General features: G+C 39.3%; 1 protein-coding gene across 2 annotated transcripts; it reads left to right on the forward strand.

Moving 5' to 3' along the window:
- The first annotated feature begins 190 nt into the window (after positions 1-190).
- Positions 191-25,942, forward strand: rps6kal (ribosomal protein S6 kinase a, like). Of its 2 annotated transcripts, none has more exons than XM_061834481.1 (22): positions 191-690; positions 2,770-2,829; positions 2,915-3,031; positions 3,099-3,180; positions 3,280-3,360; positions 8,802-8,881; positions 9,422-9,528; positions 9,778-9,815; positions 10,113-10,255; positions 10,916-10,986; positions 12,215-12,303; positions 12,405-12,469; positions 13,192-13,294; positions 13,441-13,565; positions 14,935-15,054; positions 19,592-19,681; positions 19,781-19,939; positions 20,011-20,172; positions 21,772-21,848; positions 21,993-22,110; positions 22,309-22,449; positions 24,501-25,942. In XM_061834481.1, the coding sequence occupies exons 1-22, from the start codon at positions 664-666 to the stop codon at positions 24,624-24,626; spliced, it is 2,181 nt and encodes a 726-aa protein (XP_061690465.1). In that variant the 5' UTR covers positions 191-663; the 3' UTR covers positions 24,627-25,942. The 2 variants fall into 2 exon arrangements, with proteins under 2 accessions (XP_061690465.1, XP_061690464.1); XM_061834480.1 differs by lacking the exon at positions 191-690 and adding an exon at positions 833-1,084.

Here is a 25,942-nt window from a genome sequence, read left to right on the forward strand (position 1 = left end):
GATACTAACAGTCACGTTAAAATACACGCATTGAGAAATGCTGTTCATTATTCTGAGATAATTGGAAATATATGTGGCCATCAGCTTTCTGTGCATAAATGAAAAGGGACGTGTCCTTTGCTTTTCACTGTTGGTGGAAGAGAAACAGCTGCAGTGAAAATGGATGAGCTTTAAAGCCTCTTATTTCTACCAGAACAAGATACTCCGGGTCTAACGTTCAGCTTTTTTGTAACTTTTGAGAAATCAGAGACATGGATTGAGGAGTTATTTATTTTTGCGTTGATCATTAAGAAGTCACCTTCGAGAATTTTTTTCATGTCGCGACAGGGCTCTCTGGCGTGGATGGGGGAAATCCTTAACTGAGTTGCGTCACGAATACGTCAATAACTCATTCACTGACCAGTCACCACAGTAGCCGCCATGTTCGTAGCTATGGCAGGGTAGCGGTACCGATGCAGAGCGCATGGTCACATCATTGACATCAAAAAGTCGCCGACCGACATCCTTTCCCACCCAGATAGTAGTCAACAGTCAGCCACGCATCTTCCCCCGCAACGACCGAGCAGAGCAGCCGGGATTCTACAGTACGGGAAACATGTACTTTGGAGCGGGGGTCTAGGTGGACTACGATGCCTTAGATTTCGAGAGGAATCCTGGCACAGCATGGAGATAAACAACGTCAGTAGTGAGGTGAGTTTGTGTACGTTTGCTTATTCAATATTGTTTCGGCTTGGCTATTGTCATCCCGAGTTGCGGTAGGTTGCCCTGGTTAAAGGTTACGCTTAAAGCGCGTCACGACTTGCGGCGCATCGCGATGCATGCTAATACGATGGCTACGGCTAACAGCTGGTTAGATGTTTTATTTATGTTGTACCGCCTATCTGTCACTTACAAAACCGCCCCCTCAGGGTTCCTAAGCCTAACAAATCCCAGAGGATGTCAGACTCGTTGTACAATGATCCGCAGCTTCCTCGTGGCGTTTGTTGTCATTTATACTTCTCAATCGGAGTTTGTGCTGCTCTGCTAGCTTAGCGAAGGTAGCATTAGCATGCCGTTAGTGTGCCAAGTGACAGCTCGTTATCAGGTAACTTTTTCTTTTCTATTATCAATTAAAATCACCTAATGGCATATTTTGTATATACTGGGCAGCGTAACACAATTTAATACACAACCAAATGTAGGGCTGCCTACAGCACAAGTGAAAAGATTGATGCTGTTGCATACAAACTTCCCGGTGTAAACCGAAGTAAAACTTGCCTTACGTCGAAGCCACTCCACCCTTTGGCGTATGGTGGGCTTTGTCATCATGATTTAAAAAAATGTTTCACTTGACTCCTACGTGGCGTCCTCTCAGTTTCAAGCTATTTAGTAAACTGTGGAGCGATTCAATTAAATAAAAAAAAGTGCCGAGATGTCAGATTGTGAGGTCCAGATACCAGTCAGTTATATGCAATGAAATGTCAGACAACCAGTCCAAACACCACTAGAAACATCTTATAGTTGTCTGTAGCAGTCTATTATAAAGCATGTTTCAGTATAGTCTGTACATTTAAATATAAGACAGTCTATTGACACTGAGGACAACAAGGAATGTGTGGAATAATTTGTCAGATCTATATATCTTACTACGAATAACGTGAACTAACTCTGGGTGAGGGACTTTGACAGCTGACTAAAGTACTGAAGTAAACCTCTAGATTAGCCACTTCAACTGGAGTAGCCTTTTAATCCACTTTGCATCAGTTTTTGTACCATGGAAGACATTTAAACAAAGCCATGTTCAAAGAGCATTAGTTCTTTTTCAAATGATCAATTGCATGTTTGAGAGTGGCAGAAAAAAGGCCTGCCATCCTGCAAGTGTAGGCTGGACTCTTGTTACAAGCTGTGATGAGCCACAGCAGAGGTGGGAGTGAAAACGCATGTGTGAATGATGTCCTGGCTTTAGCTGTAGCCAGCATGTCACACCTCAGATCTCACAGATGCTACAAGGCTTGTATTTTGATTTCGCCGAGTTCTTTCATCTTTTATATTTTAAAAGTTAATGTTGTTACAGATTTCTGTAGCTCAGTGGTATCGGAAGGTGATTTGTTGGCCTTGGTTCTGTGGATGTGAGTGAGAGTATGTCAGTGGCTCCACCCACTGAGTGGGCTTGCATAGTGCTATGACTCATCCTCTCTCTTCAGAGGCTTGATGGAATTCAACACACACAATCAGACCATATTGAATACATCATGCTTTACTTCATAAACAAAACCACTGCAGCACCGGACTCTATTGATCTGATTTACATGCAAATATTTATTTTTCTTTGAATTTGCCTGTTCTGTTATAATAATTGTGTAAATTTGTCTTCAGTTGTCTGAGAAAAACAAAACACAATTCTTTGTTCTCATAATAATCTGATTGTTTCCACCATGAATATGGGGGGACATTAAACTAAAGAGGCTAATCACCAAATGCATAATGAGAGCCATTCAGACAACTGGGATTATGGACCACTAATTACATGAACGCTATGCTGCTCTATAAGATTTATACTTTTCAAGCATGGGTTCCATGTTTGTCAACATGCATAACTCAATGCATGCTGGTGAAAGTGCTCTGTTATTGCATGTGAGTCATCGTTTTCATCTGTTGATTTGTTCATCATTCACGTGGGCGTCCAAGAGCTGCAGTCCTGTTCATTTGAACGTTTGAGTGCACAAGATTTCCTAGAGTTTTGCTTTTTACCACTCCCGTGATGTAATTTTATTTTTTTTGTGGCCACAGGTCAATGGACATCAGATCATGGATGAGCCCATGGAGGAGGGAGAGTGTTACACGCACTGTGTAAGTAAGATCTGACATCTCGGTACTTGTAGACTGGCATACAGTATGTGCACTGCGTCTTGGTCACTTATTCATGTTTGTGAAGGATGACGGGACATATAAGGAGATTCCTATCACGCACCACGTGAAAGAGGGCTGTGAGAAAGCCGATCCATCACAGTTTGAACTCCTCAAGGTTCTGGGTCAGGGCTCTTTTGGCAAGGTGAAAAGACACTAAATAAAATTCATATCGCTCTGTTTATCATGCTAAATTGTTGTTCCTCCACCAGGTATTTCTGGTAAGAAAAATTGTGGGTCCAGATGCCAGTCAGTTATATGCAATGAAAGTTTTAAAAAAAGCATCATTGAAAGGTAAGGTGACTTTGCACGCAAAAATCACAGCAGAAAAAGTGTGTTCTGTCACTCGTGTTAATTTTAATCCAATGACTGCACTGCCGTATTCTTGTTCAGTTAGGGACAGAGTTCGGACCAAGATGGAGAGAGACATCTTGGTAGAGGTCAATCATCCCTTCATAGTGAAATTGCACTATGGTAAGAAAATTTGGAACAACCAAGTATGTTCACTGATTACATCTCACAACCAAGCCTTAATATAAGTACATAAACGTGTGCTATAATCCTAATCTTTCATACTAGAACCTTACAGGGAACCGTTCCTATCCAATGACACCATGTTATGTTCACTTAGCGAGAGGGGGGAAAAAAGAGATGTGGTTTAAAGTCAATAGGACACGATTTAATGTTGTCGTGATGAGATTAAAGTTATGATCACATTTAAAGTCATCATGAGACGATATGAAGTCGTCTCGTGTTATGAAGTCGTCCCAATGAAATTTAAAGTCATCATGAGATTTGAATTCAATAGTTAATATATAATATCACCAATTGGTGACTGCTGTTCACGTGGGACATTTTTGTGACAGCAAGATACACTCTCATCAATTGTTGATTTTGAAAAAAAAAAAAAAACCCAAACTATATATATATTTTTTTTTATTTTATTTTTTTCCCCGGGGGCTAGGGGGGCTTACATGGTTCATACTATTCCGATTCTCATTGGAGTTGAAGACCTAATCAAATGAAAATGTTCCTTACAAACATCTTAACTGGAATAACCAGGCCATATCCGAATGGAATTTCCCATGTTTTCACAAAAGTGGAATATTCCTTTTGCCAATACACTCAGAAGTAAATTTCTGTCTTTGTAAATGCTGAATCAGAATCGATCTTAGAAGTGCTCTTTTCTGGACAGGCTACATATTGACATAAAAGCGTGGTGTCATCATTTACCCATGTTGTAAATATGGGGGATTTCAACAAGAGCTCGTATGTGAAGGTCTTTCTTTTTTAATTTAAAAACAATCCCACCTACTGTCCTAAACAGACTGGACCTCCATCTTGTTACTTTACGCAACGGTCACATTGACGAGAACATGTCACCCGGCCATTCCCAGTAAATCCAGTGCACATTTACATCCACCTGGAATCGATCACGATCTATTCCGGATCTTCAATTGGAACAGAAAAAATGTCTTAAATCATAGCTCAGCTTTATTCCCCTTCTCACTACGTGATACTAATGCAGTCATACCATTCAGTTTAAGTTTGCCTTTGATGACGGAATGTTTTATCAATGTATTCCATCATCCATTGTCAATAGCGTATATCCTCATTCCACTGCAATCTAAATTATGTAAGTCATGTGATACAAAGTTATTTACACATGCCAGTCAGTATCAATTTAAAGTCCATAGCCATCATAATATAATTCAAAGCATTTTGAACAAACCTCTCACTGATAAAATCTACATATATATTTTAAATAGAAATGTTAAATGGAGCCCCTTCCGCTTCCAAAAGGGCAGATTCTAGAAATCACCTGTGCATGTGATGGAGGAATGTACAATGCATGTATAACGCTAAGAGAATTTTCCCATCTATCAATTTTCCGTTACGCTTATACTCCTCAGGGTACCAGGCATGCTGTAGCCTATCCCAGTTGACTGGGTGAGAGGTGGGGTGCATCCTGGACTGGTCGCAGCCAATCACAGTGCACATACAGCAGCTGAAATGGGTATTTAACAGGACACCATTTTTCTCACTAAATATATTTCCAAAGGTGCTATTGACCTGAATCTTTTCACCGGATCTTGGGAACAACTGAAGTAATCCATACATACAAAGAAAATAGAACAAATAATATTGGAAATTGAGTTGTGTGTGTGAAAATGTGAAATGACACAGGGAAGAAGTATTGAACACATGAAGAAATGGAGGTGTAAAAATGCAAGGAAAGCCAATGCAACAACTAAAATCTCTCAGTTGTCAAACCACAACCCAGCCCCTTTTCAGTGGAAATGAATATCAGATGGTCCAGTCCTAATGATGGTCTACAAAATGGTCTCATTGCCAAGGTGTGAGTCAAGACACAACTCATGATGGGTAAGAGCAGAGAGCTCTCTCAAGACCATTGCAAAATATTTTTTGCAAAACCTAACAATGGGATCCGTTGCATATGCATATCTAAGCTTATGAATGTTTCAGTGAGCACAGATGGGCCCATAATGGGTACGTGGAAAACCAATCATTCATCCATTTTCTGAGCCGTTTATCCCCACAAGGGTCACGGGAGTGCTGGAGCCTATCCCAGGTGTCACGTTGAACTTGTTGCCAGCCAATTGCAGGTCACATGGAGACAGACAACAGTCACACTCACAATCACACATCGGGGCAATTCATGCATGTTTTTGGGATGTGGGAGGGAACTGGAGTGCCCGGAGAAAACCCACACAGTCATACCACCATAAATTTACCTCGATCAGGTGCTTCTCACAAGATTTCTGACAGAGGAGTGCAAGGAATAATTACAAGAGTTGTACATGAGCCAAGTACAGTTGTAACAAAGAAAATAGTGAGTAATGTACTCCACTGCCTTTGACTGTATGCACACTCACAATGCAAGACCCCATTGCTGAAAAAAAGAATGCCGACGCTCATTTAAAGTTTCCTGAACAACATTTACACAAATGGGTTGGAGAATATAGTCTGTTCTGATGAGACAAAAATTAAACCGTTTGGATGCCAGAATGCACACCATGTTTGGAAGAGAAATGGCAGTGCACATCACCCTCAAAACACCACACTAATATTGAAGTTCAGAGGTGGGAACATGATGGTGTGGGGCTGCTTTTCAGAAAATGGTACTGGTTAACTTCACATTATTGAAAAAAATAAATGGGAAAATGAACCGAGACATTCTTGACAAAAATCTGCAGCCATCTATGAGGAAGATGATGATGATGATGATGGACATTTCAGCAGGAAAATGATTCAACACATATTGCAAAGGAAATGTTCAATTGATTTAAAAGAAAAAAATAAAGCTATAAATAAAGTAGCTAGAATGGCCTAGCCAATCACCTTTCTTGAATCTAATTGAAAATCTATGGAAAGAACTAAAACACAAGGTCCATAAATGAAGCCCACGGAACCAACAAGATTTGAAGATGGGTTGTGTGGAGGAATGGGCCAAAATCACATCAGACCAATGAATGCAACTAGTTTCTCTGTACAGTTTCCCTACTCTTGAAGCATTCATTGCAAACAAAGGTTTTTAACAAATAAATACCAGTTGACATGTTTAGTTATTTTTTTAGTGTCATTTCACATTTATAAACATTCTGAGTTTATTTGTTCTACGTTGTATGTATGTGTCATTTGGGTTCTTCTCATTATTTGATGAAATTTTCATGTCAACAGCACCTTTAGAAATATATTCAAAGAGAAAATTGGTGATGTGTTAAATGCTGATTTCAGACGCTCTATGGACAACCATCTGCAGTCAAATGTACATCTATGGGAAATTTAGGGTCTTCAAGTAACAGACCATGCATGTTTTTGGGATGTGGGAGGAAATCGGAGTACATGGAGTAAACCCATTCAGTCACAGGGAGAACATGAGAACTCCACACAGCCGTGGCTGGATTTGTACCCGGGTCCTCAGAACTGTGAGGCAGACGCTCTAACCTATTGTCCACAGTGTTGCCTGTAGTTTATTTTACCCTAATATATTTAAGTTTCCTATTCAGCCTACCTTCAATTATGTAAATTCCTGGTTTATTTTCATTCATTTCCATAATTTTTCATTAATTCTCTTGAAAAAGTTTCCAAGTTTTAAAGACTTTGCCACTTTTTACTGGTCTATCAAATGTAATCACAATATTTTAAAAAATTGTTTGCGGTCCTAACATGACCAAATGCGGATAACAAGCGGTATGCATAGTTTTGCAAGCCAATGTTAATATAGAAAATATATACCTGTATGGCTATAGTGTCTCTTTCCAAATTGCATGAATTTTAGAACTCTCATAGTGTATTGTACAGTATACTATACATTACCAAAAGAATTTGATCACCTGCCTTGACTAGCATATGCAATCCATCCATCTATTACTCATTTGGAATTCATCCATCCATCCATTTCTTGACTCACTTATTCTCACAAGGTTCACGAGAGTGCTGGATGGAGCCTATCCCAGCTATCTTCGGCATGGAGGTGGCCAACACGCTGAAGTGATTGCTAGCCAATCGCAGGGCACATTTAAACAATCATTCACACATTCACACCTACGGGCAATTTAGTCTTCCATTAACCTACCATGCGTGTTTTTGAGATGTGGCAGGATACAGTAGTGCCCAGAGAGAACCCATGCAGCCACGGGGAGAACATGCAAACTCAACACAGGCGGGCCGGGCTTTCAAACCCAGCCATCAGAACTATGAGGCAGATGCTCTAACCAGTTCTACATCGTTCAGCCCATTCAAAATCCATATAGTTTATGATGTTGGTCTAACCTTTGCAGCTGTAACAGCTTCGACTCTTGTGGGATGGCTTTCAACAAGGTTTAGGAGAGAGTTTGTGTGAATTTTTGCCCATTCTTCCTGGTGCATATTTGTGAGGTCACATGCTGATGTTGAACGTCTAGTTTTCATCCTGGTTGAGGAACAGTGGACCAACTCTACAGCCTCTGCTAGATGCTCAAGCGAGCATAGGAGTTCACCCAATCAGTCTACATGTTTTGTGGACTTGGAGAAGGGGTTCAACCGTGCCCCTCAGGGAGTCCTGTGAGGGGTGCTTTGGGAGTATGGGGTACTTAACCAGCTGATACAGGCTGTTCAGTCCCCAAAGAATTGGTGTCAGAGTTTGGTCTGCATTGCTGGCAGTAAGTCAGACTCGTTTCTGGGGAGTGTTGGACACAGCCAAGGCTGCCCTCTGTCACTGATTCTGTTCCTAACTTTTATGGACAGAATTTCTAGCCTCAGGTGAGGCAAAGAAGGGGGTCTGTTTGGGTGGCCTCAGTATTGCATCTCTGCATTTTGCAGACGATGTGGTTCTCTTTGCTTAATCAAGGCTGTGATCTCCAACTCTCACTGGAGTAGTTCGTAGCCGAGTGTGAAGTGGCTGGGTTGAGAATCAGGACCTCGAAATCTGAGACCATGATCCTCAGTCGGAAAAGGGTGGAGTGCCCTCTCCAGTTCACTAATGAGATCCTGAGCTGGCCGGGGTATCGTATTCAGATGCCTCCTGAACGCATCACTGGTGAGGTGTTGGGGCCCCTTTCAGTGTATGGAGACCCGGGGGGATGGCAAAGGACATGCTGGATAGACTACATCTATCAGCTGACCTGGGAATGCCTTGGGATCCCCCCTGAAAAGTTGGATAAAGTGACTGGGGAAGGAGAAGTCTGGGTGTCCCTGCTAAAGCAACTGCCCCCGCGACCTGACCTCAGGTAAGTGGGAGAATATGGATGGATTAAAACTTATATCTGAGACTCAAGGTGGGTGGGCAATTACTTTAGGCAAATATTGTTTCTTCTTATTCTCATGCTTATGTTTTTATTTGTGAGTATGTTTGTGCTGTGTATCTTGTGTATGGTGTGCTACTGTTTTACACTGTTTTCTTGCCTCTGCAGCCTTTCAGACGGAAGGGAAACTGTATTTAATATTGGACTTTCTCAGGGGAGGAGATGTATTCACACGCTTATCCAAAGAGGTAAGTGTATGTCCTGTTGCCTTTCTTACATTTAATTGTGCTTTAAGCTCTCCCATCTAATTTCTTTTTTTCTCTTTGTAAAGCAATGACAAAATGACACACGAAACCAGCATACATACATTTAAAATTCATCAGTGTTTGAATGATTTCCTGGAAGCTTAGGCTCTGCCAGGTCATGTCCCTTCTGTTTGTGTTCGCATTTAATCACATTACGAATGGAATTCCTCATGGAAACACAAGTGCATTCAGCCTTTCACATATATTAATTGCTTTTCAGTTTAGCTATGGCCCTGATCCTTTCATACGTTTTCACTATGGATACTCAAGTCATCTCCGGTTATGTTTTCACAAATGCATTTAAAAGCATGTTTGGGAAACAAAGCAAAAGCTTCCTGCATTGCCTAATCCAGTTACCTTCTTGAAATGTTCAGTCTGACAATAATACTCTTTCCGCCCTCTGGTGGTAGTGTCTGTTGTTTTTTTTGCCACTGAATTTTCCTCATCTGAGTTCAGAGAGTAAATCTGTCCAGTTCTTAACAGGTTATGTTTACAGAGGAAGATGTGAAATTCTACCTTGCAGAGCTGGCCCTGGCCCTAGACCACCTGCACAACCTGGGCATAGTTTACAGAGATCTCAAGCCAGAGAAGTATGAGACCTAACCTTCACCTTTGAACATGTACACCCAAACACCCACCATAACCCCCTTAGTCCATAAAGCTTCACACACTAGTTTTTTTTGTTTCTTTATAACCTCAAGCCCCAAAATACAACTATGATTTGCACAAAACCCCCACTTTTAGTAAAACCGTTGCTTTTAAATCTTTAACATTTTTCATGTTACAGTGGGAATATTTTGAAGGTTTCCATTGTAAAAGTGTGCTCCTCTCCCCCCCAGTATCTTACTTGATGAAGCTGGACATGTAAAGTTAACAGGTATGTTTTTCCATTATAGTTATATATCATAACCTAGTCCCCTCTGAGTTTACCTGTAGTAGGATGTGAAACATGAAATAACCTCCTGTATTTGGTTAAAATATTTTTTTTTGGAAGTACATAAACGTTTTCAATAAAAACGTTCAAAATTTAATATAGTACTTTTTTTTTTCCGTTGATGTTCATGAATAGAAACATTTACTACTTGTATGTGTTTATCTGTCCTGCAACTCCTGGATGGGACTGTCATGTTTTTGTTTGTCCAGATGAGACATAATCGGATGTCATTGTGTACAGACTTTGGCCTGAGCAAAGAGTCAGTGGATGCTGATAAGAAGGCTTATTCTTTCTGTGGTACGGTGGAGTATATGGCCCCTGAGGTGGTCAACAGGAGAGGACACACACAGAGTGCTGACTGGTGGTCGCTGGGTGTACTAATGGTATGTGTGTTCTCGCAATATTCAGGCATAAGCTCATTTTTAACAAGACCAAGGTTCCACAAACATTTTTGAGTTTGAAAATGAGTTCCTTCCCAGAGTCCCAAAATATGTAATTTATTGCTATCGTATCAACATATCCAAGATTAGTGTAAAAGAGCACAGCATAAGATTATCTCTTATAACAAATGTGATTCAAACTGGACAAGGAATTGGGTGCCTGCTGTAAATCCAATTGAATCGCTCTTCTACCATTTTGGAAAAAAGAAAAAAAAAGATAAAAGATGGATTTTGCAGACAGTTATATTCAATGACTGAGTGTTGTAAGGAAAAATTATGCAACTTCACTTCTTGTTTGCTTTTGTTGGTTTTAATAATCTTACCAAGGCCTGAACACGGGGGAATAATACTGAAAAATACACTTTATGCATTTATTTATTCTAAGTTTTTTTTTAGCAATAAGTGTGCCTTGATGTACATATTTATTTTATCTATTTTGCCCAAGATGTTCTTCTATTTTTATTGTATTTTTTATTTGTGCATGCACCTTGTGGAGAACCACTCGTCATTTGTGTATGCACAGTTCATATATTGATATAAAAGGCTTTTGATGTGATTGATATATATTTATTATATTACTTCCGCTGTCTCATATGTTTGCAGTTTGAGATGCTCACGGGGACATTACCATTCCAAGGGAAAGACCGCAATGAGACCATGAACATGATTCTCAAGTGAGTTACTCAGTAATGCCCCTGCTCTAAATGGGCTACCAAAGAGATGAGAGGAAAGAGATTTATTTAGAGTTCCCACCTCAAGTGTTGCTTTCCACCAGGTATAAAGTCATACACAAGTGGTCAGGCAATGATGTGAATGTCTGAGGGTCCACAAACTTTTTGGAAACACACTAACCCTAACCTTCAATAATGTAGTGACACTAAAGAATACACCTAGCTCTTTATTACTCATGGGAGGAAAGTCAATCTTATCTAAACTTGAGGTTAGAGATGCACTTCAGCAAGAACACAAAGGACGTATTTGAAGGTAGAGGAAGAACCTGTTTTTGTCCTTTTTTTTAAAAAAATCAGAGTACAGTATCTTACTAGCACACATACTCTGAAAACAAAAAATGTCAGACTTTGGAAGTAGGCTTTATATGATCAGGATTTTTGGGGCCGATCAGCGAGTTGAAGAAATTATAATTGATCCAATCACAAGATAAAGCAATGTCCATTTAAGTGACTTGTTCATTGACTATACTCATAGTATCTCCAAATATATTCTTTCGGCCAGTGATTCCCAACCACTGTACCAAGAGCGCAATTTGGGTGTGCCGTGAAAAATCATAAATCTTTACTTAATTGCTCAGAAAATGATTTACAAGAAATAATGTTGATTCATTTATGTATGCCAATGAGGTAGAGTGACAGAGAGAACAAATGAACGGTCTTCTATTAGATGGCAAGAAATACATACAGTAATTAATTTATCCACTTTTGGTGACATTTTTTGTTGGTATGCTGTGAGATTTTACAGTTATAAAATATGTGCTTTGGATCTGTAAAGATAGACAAATCACTGCTTTAGTCAGGTTATGTATTCTAATCGGTCAGATGAAGCTAACATTATAACATGACAAAAAGAATGGGTGCTCGCTGACTCTAATTATTGTAATTAAATTACTTCACACACGCTAAAATGTGAGAGTATGATCGAGCATGAAAGACACTTATTGGTGCCATTGTAGTGCAAGCAAAATCAGAACCAGTGTAGAGAACCTTTTCCACTTCTTTGAATATTGTTAAAATACCAGATCCATGTCCATTGTCCAAGCCGCTTATCCTTCAATAGCTCTTCCTCATTAATCAGGTGATGAAAATTTTGGACCAAAAAGAGTCATTTATTTTTTTCCATTGGACAGTGGCACTGTTGTACACTTATTTTTCATTTTTTTCCATTCAGAGCCAAGTTAGGAATGCCTCAGTTTCTTAGTTTGGAAGCGCAAAGTTTGCTGAGGATGCTGTTTAAACGTAACCCTACGAACAGATTAGGTAAGTAGTATTACAACGCATTAAGCCGAGTTAAATATTTTTTAATTGAATTGAATTGATCGTGCCTGGTTTACGGAAGTGATGTGATCTTTATTTTTAAGGGGCCGGACCTGACGGCGTGGAGGAGATTAAACGTCACGCTTTCTTCTCCACCATTGACTGGAATGTGGGCACGCACACACACACACACATGCACACAATCATTTCTGATTTTCCACTGTCCGACACAAACACGCGCAACTCTAGGTTCTGTTGTAGATTCACACCTCACAAATGTTCAGCTTGGCCATTAATTTTGACTGTGCCAATAATCTGTGTGCATCTGGGCAGATAGCCAGTTCTGGCTGTGCGTGCACTAATAGCACTGCATGAGTGTTTACCAGCCAGCAGGCTACTACTGGCTGGGCACCGTTGTAGAAGAATGGGAGGGGCTTCAGTCTTGGCCTTTCTTTCACAAATGAGCTGTGTCAGAAAGGTTCGATGAGCGGTGTCATAACATTCATATTTTAAATCCAGACTCCGAGTTCTCCCCTTTACTGAGGGCCAGACGGTCAACAAGCAAATCTACAAAGAGATTATGTGGCGTTTGTTTGTTTGGTGGGTGAGAAAGGGAGAAAGTTCAATGTTCAACTTGTTGCTAATTCAAGAGACATCCAAATAGCTTTGACAACGTAGCTACGAAGGATCCAGTAAGAGTCAGAGCCAAGATCGCATCAAGCCATGGGAGAAAAGGCTAGGACAATGCAGTAGACTCATTTCAAAGGGGGGAAACTTTTGTAAAGCCACTTGTGGAAGTTTTTTAACACACAAATGGTCACACATTGCAAAAAGCCTGTTTGGAGGGTTTGATCTCTAATATCTAAAATAGTAATATGTGGCCCTCCTTAGAAACTGTACAGGAGAGAGCTTCAACCCCCATTCAAGCCCGCGGCAGGTAAACCAGATGACACGTTCTGTTTTGACCCAGAATTCACTGCAAAGACGCCTAAAGGTAAAGAATACACATACACTCACACTGTTAACTTGTTAGCTTGAAAACCATCTGGCTGCATGTTCATACCTGTCAGTACATAATTTATCGGGTGTTCTGTTTGTATATTCGTACTCCTGTATTATGCAGCATCTTTGTTTGTTTAGACTCCCCAGGTATCCCTCCCAGTGCGAACGCCCACCAGCTCTTCAAAGGCTTCAGTTTTGTTGCTCCAACGCCGATGGATGAAAACAAGAGTTCCCCTCTCCTCAGTATACTCCCAATAGTTCAGGTAAACTTACTCATTCTCCCCCTCGTGTGGGTCCTCAACCCCACTTCTGCATCTGTTTGAAAGCATCCTCAGGTTTGAGAACAACACAAAGGCATCACATACATGTCTGGACAAAATTGTCATTATCCCTCTTGTAAAGAAAAAAAACACACATTGGTCACAGAAATAACTTAATCCTAGTCCTTATTTTGTTGCGCCACCTTTTGAGCCAATCACTGCAGTCAAACGATTTGTGTGACTTTCAGTGACACTTCTGCAACTCTCAGCAGCTATTATGGTCCAATCTTCACGAGAAAACACCTCCAGTTGTCTGAGGTTTGAAGGCTGCTCTCTGCAGATGCAAACTTTCAGCTCCTTCCACAGATATTCATTAGGATTTAGCTTACTGCTCATAAAACGCCTCTTAGTCCAATATTTGGCTTTTAGTCATTCGTGGGTATTTTTACCCATATTTTGTTATTATGCTTTTGCAAAACCTATGGCTGAGACCAAGTGTTCTTACACTGGGTAGCACATTTCTCTCTAGAATATCTTGATAGTCTTGAGATTGCAGTGTACCATGCACAGTTTCAAGATGCAGAACAGAGCAGAGCCTCCTCCATGTTTCAGAATAGGTACTGCATTCTTTTCTCATGCTTCATTTTTTCATCTTTGAACATGTACTTTGCCAAAAACTTCCAGTTTTGTCTTTTCTATCATAGACATTCTCTCAGAGGTTTTGTGGATTGTAGACATCCAGTTTGAAAATTTTAGTATTTTTCTATTTTTGCATGAAAACCATATGGTATAGAAAATATTAGTGCTGAGGGGAAAACCTGCTTGCCTACAATTTTCGTCCGACTTTTTTAAGAGAACTCTCTACTTCTCTTCCTTTGCTGCACGTTTAATGTGGTACACACCATGTTGCCAAACAGCACAGTGATTACTTACACTTTAAATAACTTGACCTAGTTACTGATTTCAAGTCTGAAGACACCTGTTATTCTAATGGTAGAGGACACACATTTTTTGAACATGTTCCTGTGGTCAAATTATTTTAAATCCTTTCTAGGGGGACTATCATTTTTGCCCTGACCTTTTTCTCGAATTTTTGAAAAAATATTTCTGTTTAACAACTCAAAACCACTGTCTGAATTTAATTGGTTTCTTTTCATTAAATGCTTATACGTGTATGTTATTACTTGTTTCAGATTCACGTTCTGAAACGACTGTTTGTCTTTCATTAACAGAGCTTTACCAATTATTTTGTCCATGTGTGTAAGACATTGCAAAGTTTGTTTTCCATAATATTTTCCTTTTAAGAAAATTTAAATAAGTATATACCATCCAATGCGATGTAATCACCCTTGGGTTTTTTTCTTCCTTTCAGATGCACGGGGGGTCCAAGTTCTTGGATCTGTATGAGCTGCAGGAGGACATAGGAGTTGGCTCGTACTCCATTTGTAAACGCTGTGTACACCGAGTCTCTGCCATGGAATATGCTGTGAAGGTGACCAATCACTGCGATTTAAACTACTGCTTTCCTAGTCAAAGACCAACTTTAATTATATAATAAGATGTTTACATGGATTTGTACTGTATTGTTTTCAGTCTGGGCTTTTGTGCTCATAAGTACAGTTTATGGAGAAAGTATGCACTCTGCATTATCACCCGTGTTTGACTTTTTGTATGACTTTTGTTTTCTGAAGTGGTGTTACATGATGCCAAATGAAACAAGACACACACTTTCCAAAAAGTTGAACTTTCACCTCTTCAGTGCGTAGTATGCTCTCCCAAAAGTCTTGGGATTCATTCTGATGCTCTTTTTCTTTTTTTTTTGTATCTTTTTGTTCTTTTTTGGTCAGCAGTGATTTTTGCCTTGGACCTCTGCCATAGTTACCACTTTTGTCAAGTCTGTTCTTTATTGTTGAGTCATGAACACTGACCTTAACTATATAGCAAGAAAGGCCTGGAGTTCATTACATGTTGTCCTGGATTCCTTTGTGACTTGCTGAATGAGTCCTCAAAACCATGAAGACATATAAGAATTTGAAACAGGCGTCAATACTTTTTCACTGCAATGTATGTATTCACCACCAACACCAAAGCAAGAAGTACCCCCAAGGAGCTCTCAAAAAAGTCAGGGACAAAGTTGTTGAGAACTATAAGTCAAGGTTGGGTTATAAAAAAATATATTTATTTGCTGATCCCCAGGCGCTCCATCCAATCTATGTTAAAAGCTCACAGAGGGCATTAATAAAAGAAGCAGTGCAGAAATCAAAGTTAACTCTGGAGGACCTGCAGAGTTCCACAGCAGAAGTTAGAGTATCTGTCCATAGGACCAGAAGAAGCCATGCATGCCATAGACCTGAGCTTTATTGAAGAGTGGCCACAAGAAAGCTGTTGCTTTCAGCTAAAAATAAGAGGAATCATTTAGTTTTCAAACATGTAAACAATTCCCAAAATGTATGTGTCAAGTTCCCCTGGTCAGCTGAGACTCAAATTTATCTTAAAGGTGGTGGAAGCATCATGCTGTGGGGATGCCTTTAAACAGCAGTCACCTGGAAAATGTTCCAAGTTGAGGGACAGATGGTTGGTGCTAAATATAATGATATTCTTGAGAAATCCTGTACTGTCTGTGAGTGACTGTTAAACTTTAAAAGGCTGGAGCAGTTTTCGTGGAGAAGTGAAAGACGCAAAAAATCCCATTGGCAAGATGTGGAACGCTCATAGTCTTATTACAAATGACTTGCTGCCTTGATTGCACAACTTTAGGGGGGTGAATAGTTGCACGTGTACAGTTTTTATTATTATTATTGGTAGAAGGGTGCTAAGGATGGAGTTGCCAGGCAAAAGAGCGAGAGGAAGACCAAAGAAAAGGTTGATGGATGTTGTGAGGGAGGACAATTGGACAGTAGATGTGAGAGAGGAGGATGGACGAGATGGGCTTAGATGTAACAAGATGACACGCTGTGGCGACCCCTAACGGGACAAGCTGAATGAAAAAGAAGATTTTCTCTATCAATCCATCCATTATCTGAGCCACTTTTCCTCACAAGGGTGGGGGGAGTGCTTGGAGCATATCCCAGCTACCTTTGGGCAGGAGGTGGGGTACACCCTGAACTGGTTGCCATCCAATTGCAGGGCACATACAACCAACCAACCATTCGCACTTACAATCACACCTAAGGGCAATTTATCATCTCCAGGAGTGCCCGCAGAAAACCCATGCAGGAATGGGGAGAACATACAAACTCCAGATAGGCAGGGCTAGGGTCCTCAAAACTATGATGCGGGTGACTTATTTTCTCTCGTCTTGGACTATATTGTCCATAACTATCAAATCAAGTTTAAGATGGAGAAATTTACAAAATGGGTAAAAAGGGGGCGAATACTTTTGAAAGACAATGTAGAATGGAGATTCACTGCCATATTGCTCCACACATTTGAACATGTGATGTTTTCATTAATAACAGTTTGATTTGGCACCTGTCATGTTTCATGGCAGTGCTGAAGGGCATGGCCATGGTAGCACCTAACAGATGGCAACTCAAGCAATATTTATCCTATTCCAGACTCAATCTGTTTTTTTTTTTTTTCTGATTTACTTACCCATTTTTTTTATTTTGCCATCATTGTAATATATAGACCCTTTCAAAAAACTTTGAATGTCATGAAAAAGTTATATTTCCATCATTCAATTAAAAAAGGTAAACTTCCATAAAGTACAGATTCAGAAATCGCAATTTTAATTAATTTATTTTTACGTAAATTGGGCGTCCAGTTCATAACCCCTCCCCCCAAAACCAGGAATTAAAAAATAGAATATTGTGAAGAAGTCATTTACTTCTCAGTTTTTGTAGAAAAAAGAGAAATTAGGGTAACGATAAAAACGACATGCCAATCTTCAATACTTTGTTGGTAATCCAATTGCTTTAATCACTGGCTTGATGTGCTGTGGTGTTGAGGCAATCAGCCTGTGGTATTTCCTGGGAGTTATGGAAGCCCAGATTTCATAGATGCTTGTTGTCTCCTCATTCCAAACTTTCTTGAATCGTCTGTTTGATAATACGCCGAATCTCTTTTGCTGGTGCATGATCTCCTGCCACATTTTATCCTTCCATTAGACTTTTTAATGATGCGCTTGCACACAGCACTCTAGGAACAGCCACCGTCCTTAGCTATGTACGTTTGTGGCTTACCCATTCTATGGAGGGTATCAATGATGATCTTCTGCCATGTCGTCAGGTCTGTAGTCATTCCCATATTGAACTTAAGTCGGCAATTGAACCAAAATGAAGCAATTTTATTAATACTTGGAGAAACCTGTGCAGGCGCTATGAGTTTCGTAAATGATGGCGAGGATGGAGCTGCCATGGAGGAGAGCTAGACCAAGACCAAAGAGAAGGTTGACAGATGTAGTGAGGATAGACACGAGGGCAATTAGTGATAGAGAAGAGGATTTTGGAGAGAGTCTCACATGGAAAAAGATGATACACTGTGGTGACCCCGAAGAAGATGAACCAAAAGAAGATTTTATTTTTTTTTAATTGCTGATTTTGTGAGTTGTATAAGCTGAAAGCCCAAATTGTGTAAAAATAAACAAATACTGTTTGAATTGTGGGTCCTGAATCCATAATCTATGAACGTTTAACTTTTAAAATGCAATTATGGAAATAAATAAACATTTATATGATATTCTTAATTTTTTAAAATGGTCTATACTTGTGGACACCGTTGTTGGTACACTTTGTTAAAGAGAAAAATCGTCACTGGTCACTGAAATACATGCATACAATACACTACATTTAAACTGACAAATTTACTGTTTGATGGAAAATCACTTATTGCGTTCGAATTGTCAATTGTTTGTGTTTTTTTAAGGCTAGACAAAAATGGTGGTACCCTTAATTTAATATATTATTTCAAAAAAATATTTTGGTAATTTTTTGCACTCCTTAACTTGCAGTTTTGGCCACTCATTATAAGTAAACACCTCAAACTTTCTAAGATTTGAAGGATTTCTTTACCTGACAGTATATTGCAGTTCTTTCCCAGATGTTCATTTGAATTTACATTGCGGTTCACAGAAGATCATGGCATAATAGTCCAATGTTTTATACTTGGCTCAGTGTTTTTGGGACCTTATCCTGTTAGAGGACCCATAACCCTGCCTCTGTGACACATTATTCTTTATGAGATTTCATCGCACCATATACCAGCCTTAAGACAGTCTTATGGGTATGCCAACGCAACTCCCGGACATAACGGAGTTTACTCACAATTTACTTACAATAGGTAGAGTAATATTATATTCGTGTGCTTCATTTATGAATCTATAAATAATATCGGTGTAACTTGCTGAAAAAGATAACGCTTTGTCCTATGTGTCCTAAGGAGATTCTCCTAGGAAGAAAAGAAAGAGAAGTGGAAAAATCTAGTATTGTCAGTTTCAAATCAAGTTATACCCCTGGCCATTCTTTAAGAGAATGGAACCAATGGTTTTTGTTTTTTTTCCCTTGTGTGCAGATGTGACTATGGACTAACAACAGTACAGTGAGAATTTTGGTATTACCATGGAGGAAAGGTAGACCGCTAGCCAGGCTTAACTCAATGCACTGCACAATATATTGTGACTCATCTGAGTTTCACAGACAATGCATTCACAGAACTTCCCTTATTTGTAAGGCATGCACACATATGGTAAAAAAAATAACTTGCAAACAGTGATGTGATTGCATATTGCATAACAATCATCTATGGCTTGTGGTGTGGTAAACATCTTTCCTTCTGCGAGCTTCTTCTAATATTACTCTCGATTCACATATGTTAGTTCCAAACCAAGTTAAAACATTCATGTATTTATCCCAAAGTTTGTTTTTTTTTTGTGCAGCACTCCTTTGTTTCTGAAAGCTGCTATGTGAGGCTAGCTATCCAGCACAGGGTGGCACAGAAGTTCACGTCAGCTCAATGTTGAAACTCTGCAAGATGGAGCAAAAAGGTGATATGATGCAAACTTTTTTTTTGTTTGTTTTCTGATGTTACAGATTATAGACAAAAGTAAGAGGGACCCCTCTGAGGAAATAGAAATCCTGATGAGATACGGCCAGCATCCTAACATCATTACACTAAAAGACGTCAGTGCAGTATTTGTTTTGTTGGTAATACATCATACTCGGGTTTCTCGTACTCAGTCAAACATGGTGACAGACAATTGTTGCGTGCGAATGTATCAGGTGTATGACGAGGGCAGGTATGTTTACCTGGTGACAGAGCTGATGAAGGGAGGAGAACTGCTAGACAAGATCCTGAGACAGAAGTTTTTCTCTGAGCGAGAGGCCAGTGCTGTGCTTTACACCATCACTAAGACTGTTGACTACCTCCATTGCCAAGGGGTGAGGAATCACACAGTTACACACAGAGCAAGGTAAGCAATCATCCAGTCTTTTCAAATCAATTTTATCAGGTAGTACATCGAGACCTGAAGCCCAGCAACATTCTCTATATGGATGACTCTGGGAATCCAGACTCTATCAGAATCTGCGACTTTGGTTTTGCAAAGCAGCTTCGAGGGGGGAATGGCCTTCTCCTCACACCTTGCTATACCGCCAACTTTGTGGCACCAGAGGTGAGTAAGAAGAAGCAGAACTGACACTAAGTACCTCTTGAACTGTTCAGAATATAGTCGGCGTCACCGTGTATTATGAACATCATTAATAAATTGTTGCACATGACAATTTTAAAAATTAAAAAATGTTACATATATAATATAAAATTCTCCAAATTATAACATTACTGTGGAATTTAAAATTTTATTTTGATGATCCTGACTGACCTGAAATGGGAGTGGTTAGTCTAATTTGACTTCAGATAGTGAGACAAAAAATTAAATGTTTTTCAACTGTGTATGTAAACTTCTGGATTTTCATTTATATATATATATATATATATGTCTATGTATATGTGTGTGTGTATATATATATATATATATATATATATATATATATATATATATATGTATGTATGTATATGTGTTTGTGTCTGTGTGTGTGTATATATATGTATGTGTGTGTGTAACCTATTAGAAACAAAATGCAAAAAAACAAATCCAGAAAATTATTTAAAATTCTGATTTTGAAAGAATTTATTACTAAATTACAGTGGAAAATAAGTATTTAGTCATTAACAAAAGTTTATCTCAATACTTAATATATCCTATGTTGGCAATTCCAGAGGTAAAACTTTGCATAGACAATTTTATGCAGATCTATCAGAGAAATCATTGAAATTATTAATGTAACAAAATGATCAAAGGAGGATAAATACTTTTGCAAGGTACTAACCCTGTACGTGAGCAATTCACTGCCACATTTTTACACGCATTTGCACATTTTTAATACAGCCGTCCCTCTCCATACGAAATCATTTCGTTCCGGGAATCGTTTTTTTTTTTTTTGTAAGTAGAAGCACATTTTACATGTAAATAGCGTATTCCGTTCCAAGCCTCCCGAGCACCCCGCCCCACCAAAAATAAGCATTCAAAGTACATAATGTAAAGAACGAAAAAACAATTGTTCATTTACCTTTGGCGTTGGCCAACTCTTCAAAGAGAAGCAAAGGCAAACTTTGACAGCAGAGAGAAAACACACGTACAACCATGCGCACACTCACAACTTAATCCCACTATAGTTTCTTGCTGCCCATGGTGAAGAAAGATGAATAAACTAAAAATTTGTACTTTTCCATTTTGCCTTAACATGTCACGGCTTGTGACAGTGCTCGCGTGAGTGACTTGGTGACAGTCGAGTGGCCAAGGGAATCAAAAAGCATCATGGGTAAAAATTGATGTCCTTCCAAGCCAATGGGATGCTCGGAAGATTTTACAGCGATAGCCAAGGGGAGACCAGCTCTGTCGCACCACACAAACCAAGATACAGGATGTTTATTTGTGAATTTGTGGAATCCAGTGCCTATTTTTTCCTTTTCGTATCCTGAATTTCCTTCGTAACTAGAGACAATGTTTTTTCGTGGAGGCGTTTTGTAACCTGAATTTTACATTACAAGAGATGTTCGTAAGTAGAGGTACCACTGTACCACACCGGTAGCTCGGCACTTGTTAGGTTTCACAGCAGTTCTAAACCGCAGCACTGGTCGTGCGTAATGGATTGCACTGATTTATTTATGCAGTACTTCATATTTGACTGCCTTTTAATGCATTTGTATTCAGGTACTAATGCGGCAAGGTTATGATGCAGCCTGTGATATATGGAGTCTTGGAGTTCTATTATATACAATGTTGGCTGGGTAAGTTATTTTTTCTAACGTGACCAGAGATTTGTTTTTAGAGTTTGTCCCTTTTGAGGATAGACCCTCCAGCAGAACTCAATTATATTTATACTTCCAAATATAGATTTTAGCAAGTTAACATGTTTCTAATCCTTTTGTAAGGTACACACCATTTGCAAATGGGCCAAATGATACACCAGAAGAGATTCTTCTTCGAATAGGCTCTGGAAAGTTTTCTTTGACAGGTGGTAACTGGGATACTGTGTCAGAAACCTCAAAGGTAAAATGGTCTAAAACCTAATTGTAACTTTTTGTGATTAAAATGTTACGGTAAAATATGGACTTTGTGTCAGCTAAACGTTGCTGCTGAAACTAATACAATGTAGTTGTTGTGCCTGTTAATATATGTCATTATGAATTGATGACATTGCCCTTTCCTTATCTACATCTACTACTTGATGTGTTTTACGTGCTGCAGGACCTCCTGTCCCACATGCTCCATGTAGATCCTCACCAGCGATACACGGCAGAGCAAGTTCTAAAGCATTCCTGGATTTCCTGCAGAGATGCACTGCCTCACTTCCAGCTTACACGCCATGATGCACCACACCTCGTCAAAGTGAGGCCAAGCACAGCTTTTTTAAATAGTACTACTTGGACATATGCACAAGGCTTTGAGTGTAAGAGTGGGTAAAAATACTAATTCCTCTGTGTCAAGCAATATTCCCCTCTTCAATTCAATTTTAATTCAGCACATCCTTTACCTCGGTTCACCTCATTGCGTGTGAAGGGTATTTAGCGTATGGTTCACATTGTGTGGACAGAAACCGCACCAAATAACGGCAAGATGGCGAACGGCGGCAGTACGAATTGCATTACCAACACAAAAACATGTCAGAAGGCACCGTCCCGAGGCTGCATACGGAGTTACATCAGTTTTAGAGTCATTGAAGTTGGCAGGCAGAGTGGCTCTTAGATGTGAAGGTTGGACTTCTAGAGCGTCTGACCCCTAGGTGATTTTCACTTCTCATTCTCTTTTCTAATGAATGGGAATTAGTGTTAAATAATCTGCAGACAGTTGAGCGTAGTATTGACCAGCACAGCGAGCAGTATAGCAACCTTGTTGACTTGAGCAATAAATGAATGGGTGTCACCGAGAAAGTACTGGCAATTGTCAAAATGCTGCAAACATGCTACTTGATTAGGTATTGCTTAAACACTTCAAATATAATAACCATATAAATTGGGCCCTTTTTAAATGCAGAGCTGTCCTATTTTCTTTAATCTGTACTACATATACACGTATGAAGGGCAAAGTTTATAAAAGAGATGTGAGCCCGGCCATAATATACGGATTTGAGACAGTGGCACTGAAGAAACAACAGGAAGGAGAACTCAAGGTAGCAGAAATGAAGATGTTGAGGTTCTCGCTCGGAGTGACCAGCTTGGATAGCATTAGAAATGAGCTGATTAGAGGGACAGCCAAAGTTGGATGTTTTGGAGACAAGGTTTGAGGAGCAGACTTCGATGGTTTGGACATGTTCAGAGGCGAGAGAGAGAGTATATTGGAAGAAGGGTGCTGAGGATGGAGCTGCCAGGCAAAAGAGTGAGAGGAAGACCAAAGAGAAGGTTGATGGATGTGGTGAGGGAAGACATGAGAGCAGTTGGGGTTAGAGAAGAAGATGACCAAGATAGGCTTAGATGGAAAAAGATGACACGCTGTGGCAACCCCCAACGGGACAAGCCGAAATGAAGACTACATATGCACAAATAGGTTATCTTGCTGATTGTTTATATGATTACTATTACTACTAATACATATTTGTTTACATGCAAGTTACTTTTGTCAGTATGCGACTGTCAGTTGTTTTTTTTTTTTTACTTTTGTTCTCATACAACTTCAGTGCAAGTTTTATTTTACAGATGCTTTATTGGTTAAAAATGTGATGTTATGTTTACCTGGCATAAAAAAATTCCAATTGTTCAAATTTTATTTTTTGGTGAATTTATAATTCATACAAAAATATCAGTTTAAATCATTATCGAATAAAATCAAAGTGCAACGAAAAGTAACAAATCAAATTTGAATCATATCTTGAGGTTCTTCACAATGCCCAACCGTATCTGAGTGCATCATAGTCTCACTTTTGACATGCCTGGTTATGTCTACTAGATACACAACTCATAAAAATATGAGGGTTTTGTTAGGTTTTCAAGTTTAGTTGAAAACATCCATGATAAAGCTGACTCTTTTTGAATGCAAATATCCAAATTCTTGCACAAATTGCTGTTTTCTAACAAAGAGTTTAGCATGTCAGAGAGTGTTATCAGCAGGATGTAGCAGAGATGCATAGACTGGAAGAGTCACAGAAAGCTTGGAAGTCTACGTCCTTTGAAATGTTCTCGGATGAAACAGCTATAGAGAATTTTGCTGTTAAGCTTGTTAAAGAAAATTGTGTTGTGCATAAAGTACATTGAACAGTTTGAATTGTGACTTCAACAATTTGGGAGAGGTTAAATTGATTTCATCTGTGAAGGTACTATGCACTTGAGTCCATCCTGAAGTCTCACCTGCAAACCAAAGATCCCTAACTTTTTCTCAGTAATGTATAGTGAGTAGTAGTAGTAGTAAGGTTAAAGCTAATATCTAGTTTTCTTTCCTTCCTATAGGGAGCCATGGCGGCCACATATTCAGCGCTGAGCCAGAAGACCAGCCAGCCTGTGCTAGAGCCTGTGGCAGCATCCAGTTTAGCCCAGCGGCGCAGCATGAAGAAACTCACCTCAACAGACATGTAGACACACACACACACACAGGGAGCCTGTGCTACCATTTTGACCTCACTCATACCGACGTAAGTCCTGGCCAGTCAAAGCTACAGTCTCCCTTTTTAACATATTTATTTGACGAAACCAACATAAACGCACAGCTCCACGCACATATCCACTTGACGAGGCTCCAATGCGAAGACATGAGCTCAAAAACAAGACAAGAAACTTGTATTTGTTACTGCTGGGAAGACAGAATTGTATTTATTTCCACAGCTTTCATATGCACTTGCCCTCCTCGCCTTTCATTCTTTCTTCCCTGGGAAGAAATGCACCAGCTGATGTTCTCCTTCACTGTGATTGGCTGATACAAAGCTGCTTCGGTAAACTGTGCCCACCCCCTGCCTCCCACTGCTCTTCATCTATGTTCCGTCTTCCTCTCCGCCTCAGTTCTTTCTCCTTCCTTGATTGCGTTTGCTCTCTTCTTTTCACCACAAGATACATAGTACAAAAGGTGTATGTGTGAGAGTGCTGGCAAGATGACATTGACTGAGGGACAGAGACAAATTGTTTCCTTATTCGAAACCTGCAACAAACATTTCTGTGTAAGACAGTCCTAAATCGTACGGATCAAAATCATCTACGCGCACTTTTGGCAGTATAAATGCATGTTTGGACAGAAGCTGTATTTGCATCACCTTTAATTCACGTTTGTGATGTTTCTAAAGAGGTTCAAAATGACTGCAAATGGATAAAATGTCTTAAAATGAATGTGAAACTGGTGGCAAGTTCAAGATTGCACATATACATATTAGTTGCTAATTTATTTGGTACGCCTAGATTAAACTAATGCAGTGGCCTCCATTTGTGAAGCTTTTACTGCATCTGTTTTGGAGAGGTTTTTTTTTTTTTTAAATGTTCAATGGTGCACTAAATTTTTTTATGAATGGACAAAATATCAGTTCCAGATTTAACTGAAGAAACCTCTCTACCTTTTAAAATGACACAAAACTGATCATAATAGTCCTCATACCTATTTATTGTCATTTGTTTGATCTGTGTGTACCTAGTACATTTGCAAATGATTGTATACATATCTTAATATATATGGTGAAGGTTCTGAAGATGAAGAGCATGTGTGGGAGCTGTAGGGAAATCTCTGGGGGGAAGGAAATGCACCCCATCGAACCAGAGGCTGAATATATAAAAAAATAAATAAATCTATAGATATCTCTTTAAAAGACATTGTGGAAATTGTATAATACTGTATTTATTTCATTTGATTTTTAAGATTCTATTTTTCTTTCAAGTTCTGTATATATTGACATTAAAGATCATTATTGACA

Source organism: Syngnathoides biaculeatus, chromosome 11 (assembly GCF_019802595.1).
Source record: "Syngnathoides biaculeatus isolate LvHL_M chromosome 11, ASM1980259v1, whole genome shotgun sequence".
NCBI lineage: Eukaryota > Metazoa > Chordata > Actinopteri > Syngnathiformes > Syngnathidae > Syngnathoides > Syngnathoides biaculeatus.

Bases quoted from the DNA above. Each gene is read 5' to 3' on its own strand.
- rps6kal (XM_061834480.1), top strand. From the start codon at position 1,049: ATGCCGTTAGTGTGCCAAGTGACAGCTCGTTATCAG. The intron at 1,085-2,769 runs GTAACTTTTTCT...TTGTGGCCACAG, and splicing joins AAGTGACAGCTCGTTATCAG to GTCAATGGACATCAGATCAT. The intron at 10,987-12,214 runs GTGAGTTACTCA...TTTTCCATTCAG, and splicing joins ACCATGAACATGATTCTCAA to AGCCAAGTTAGGAATGCCTC.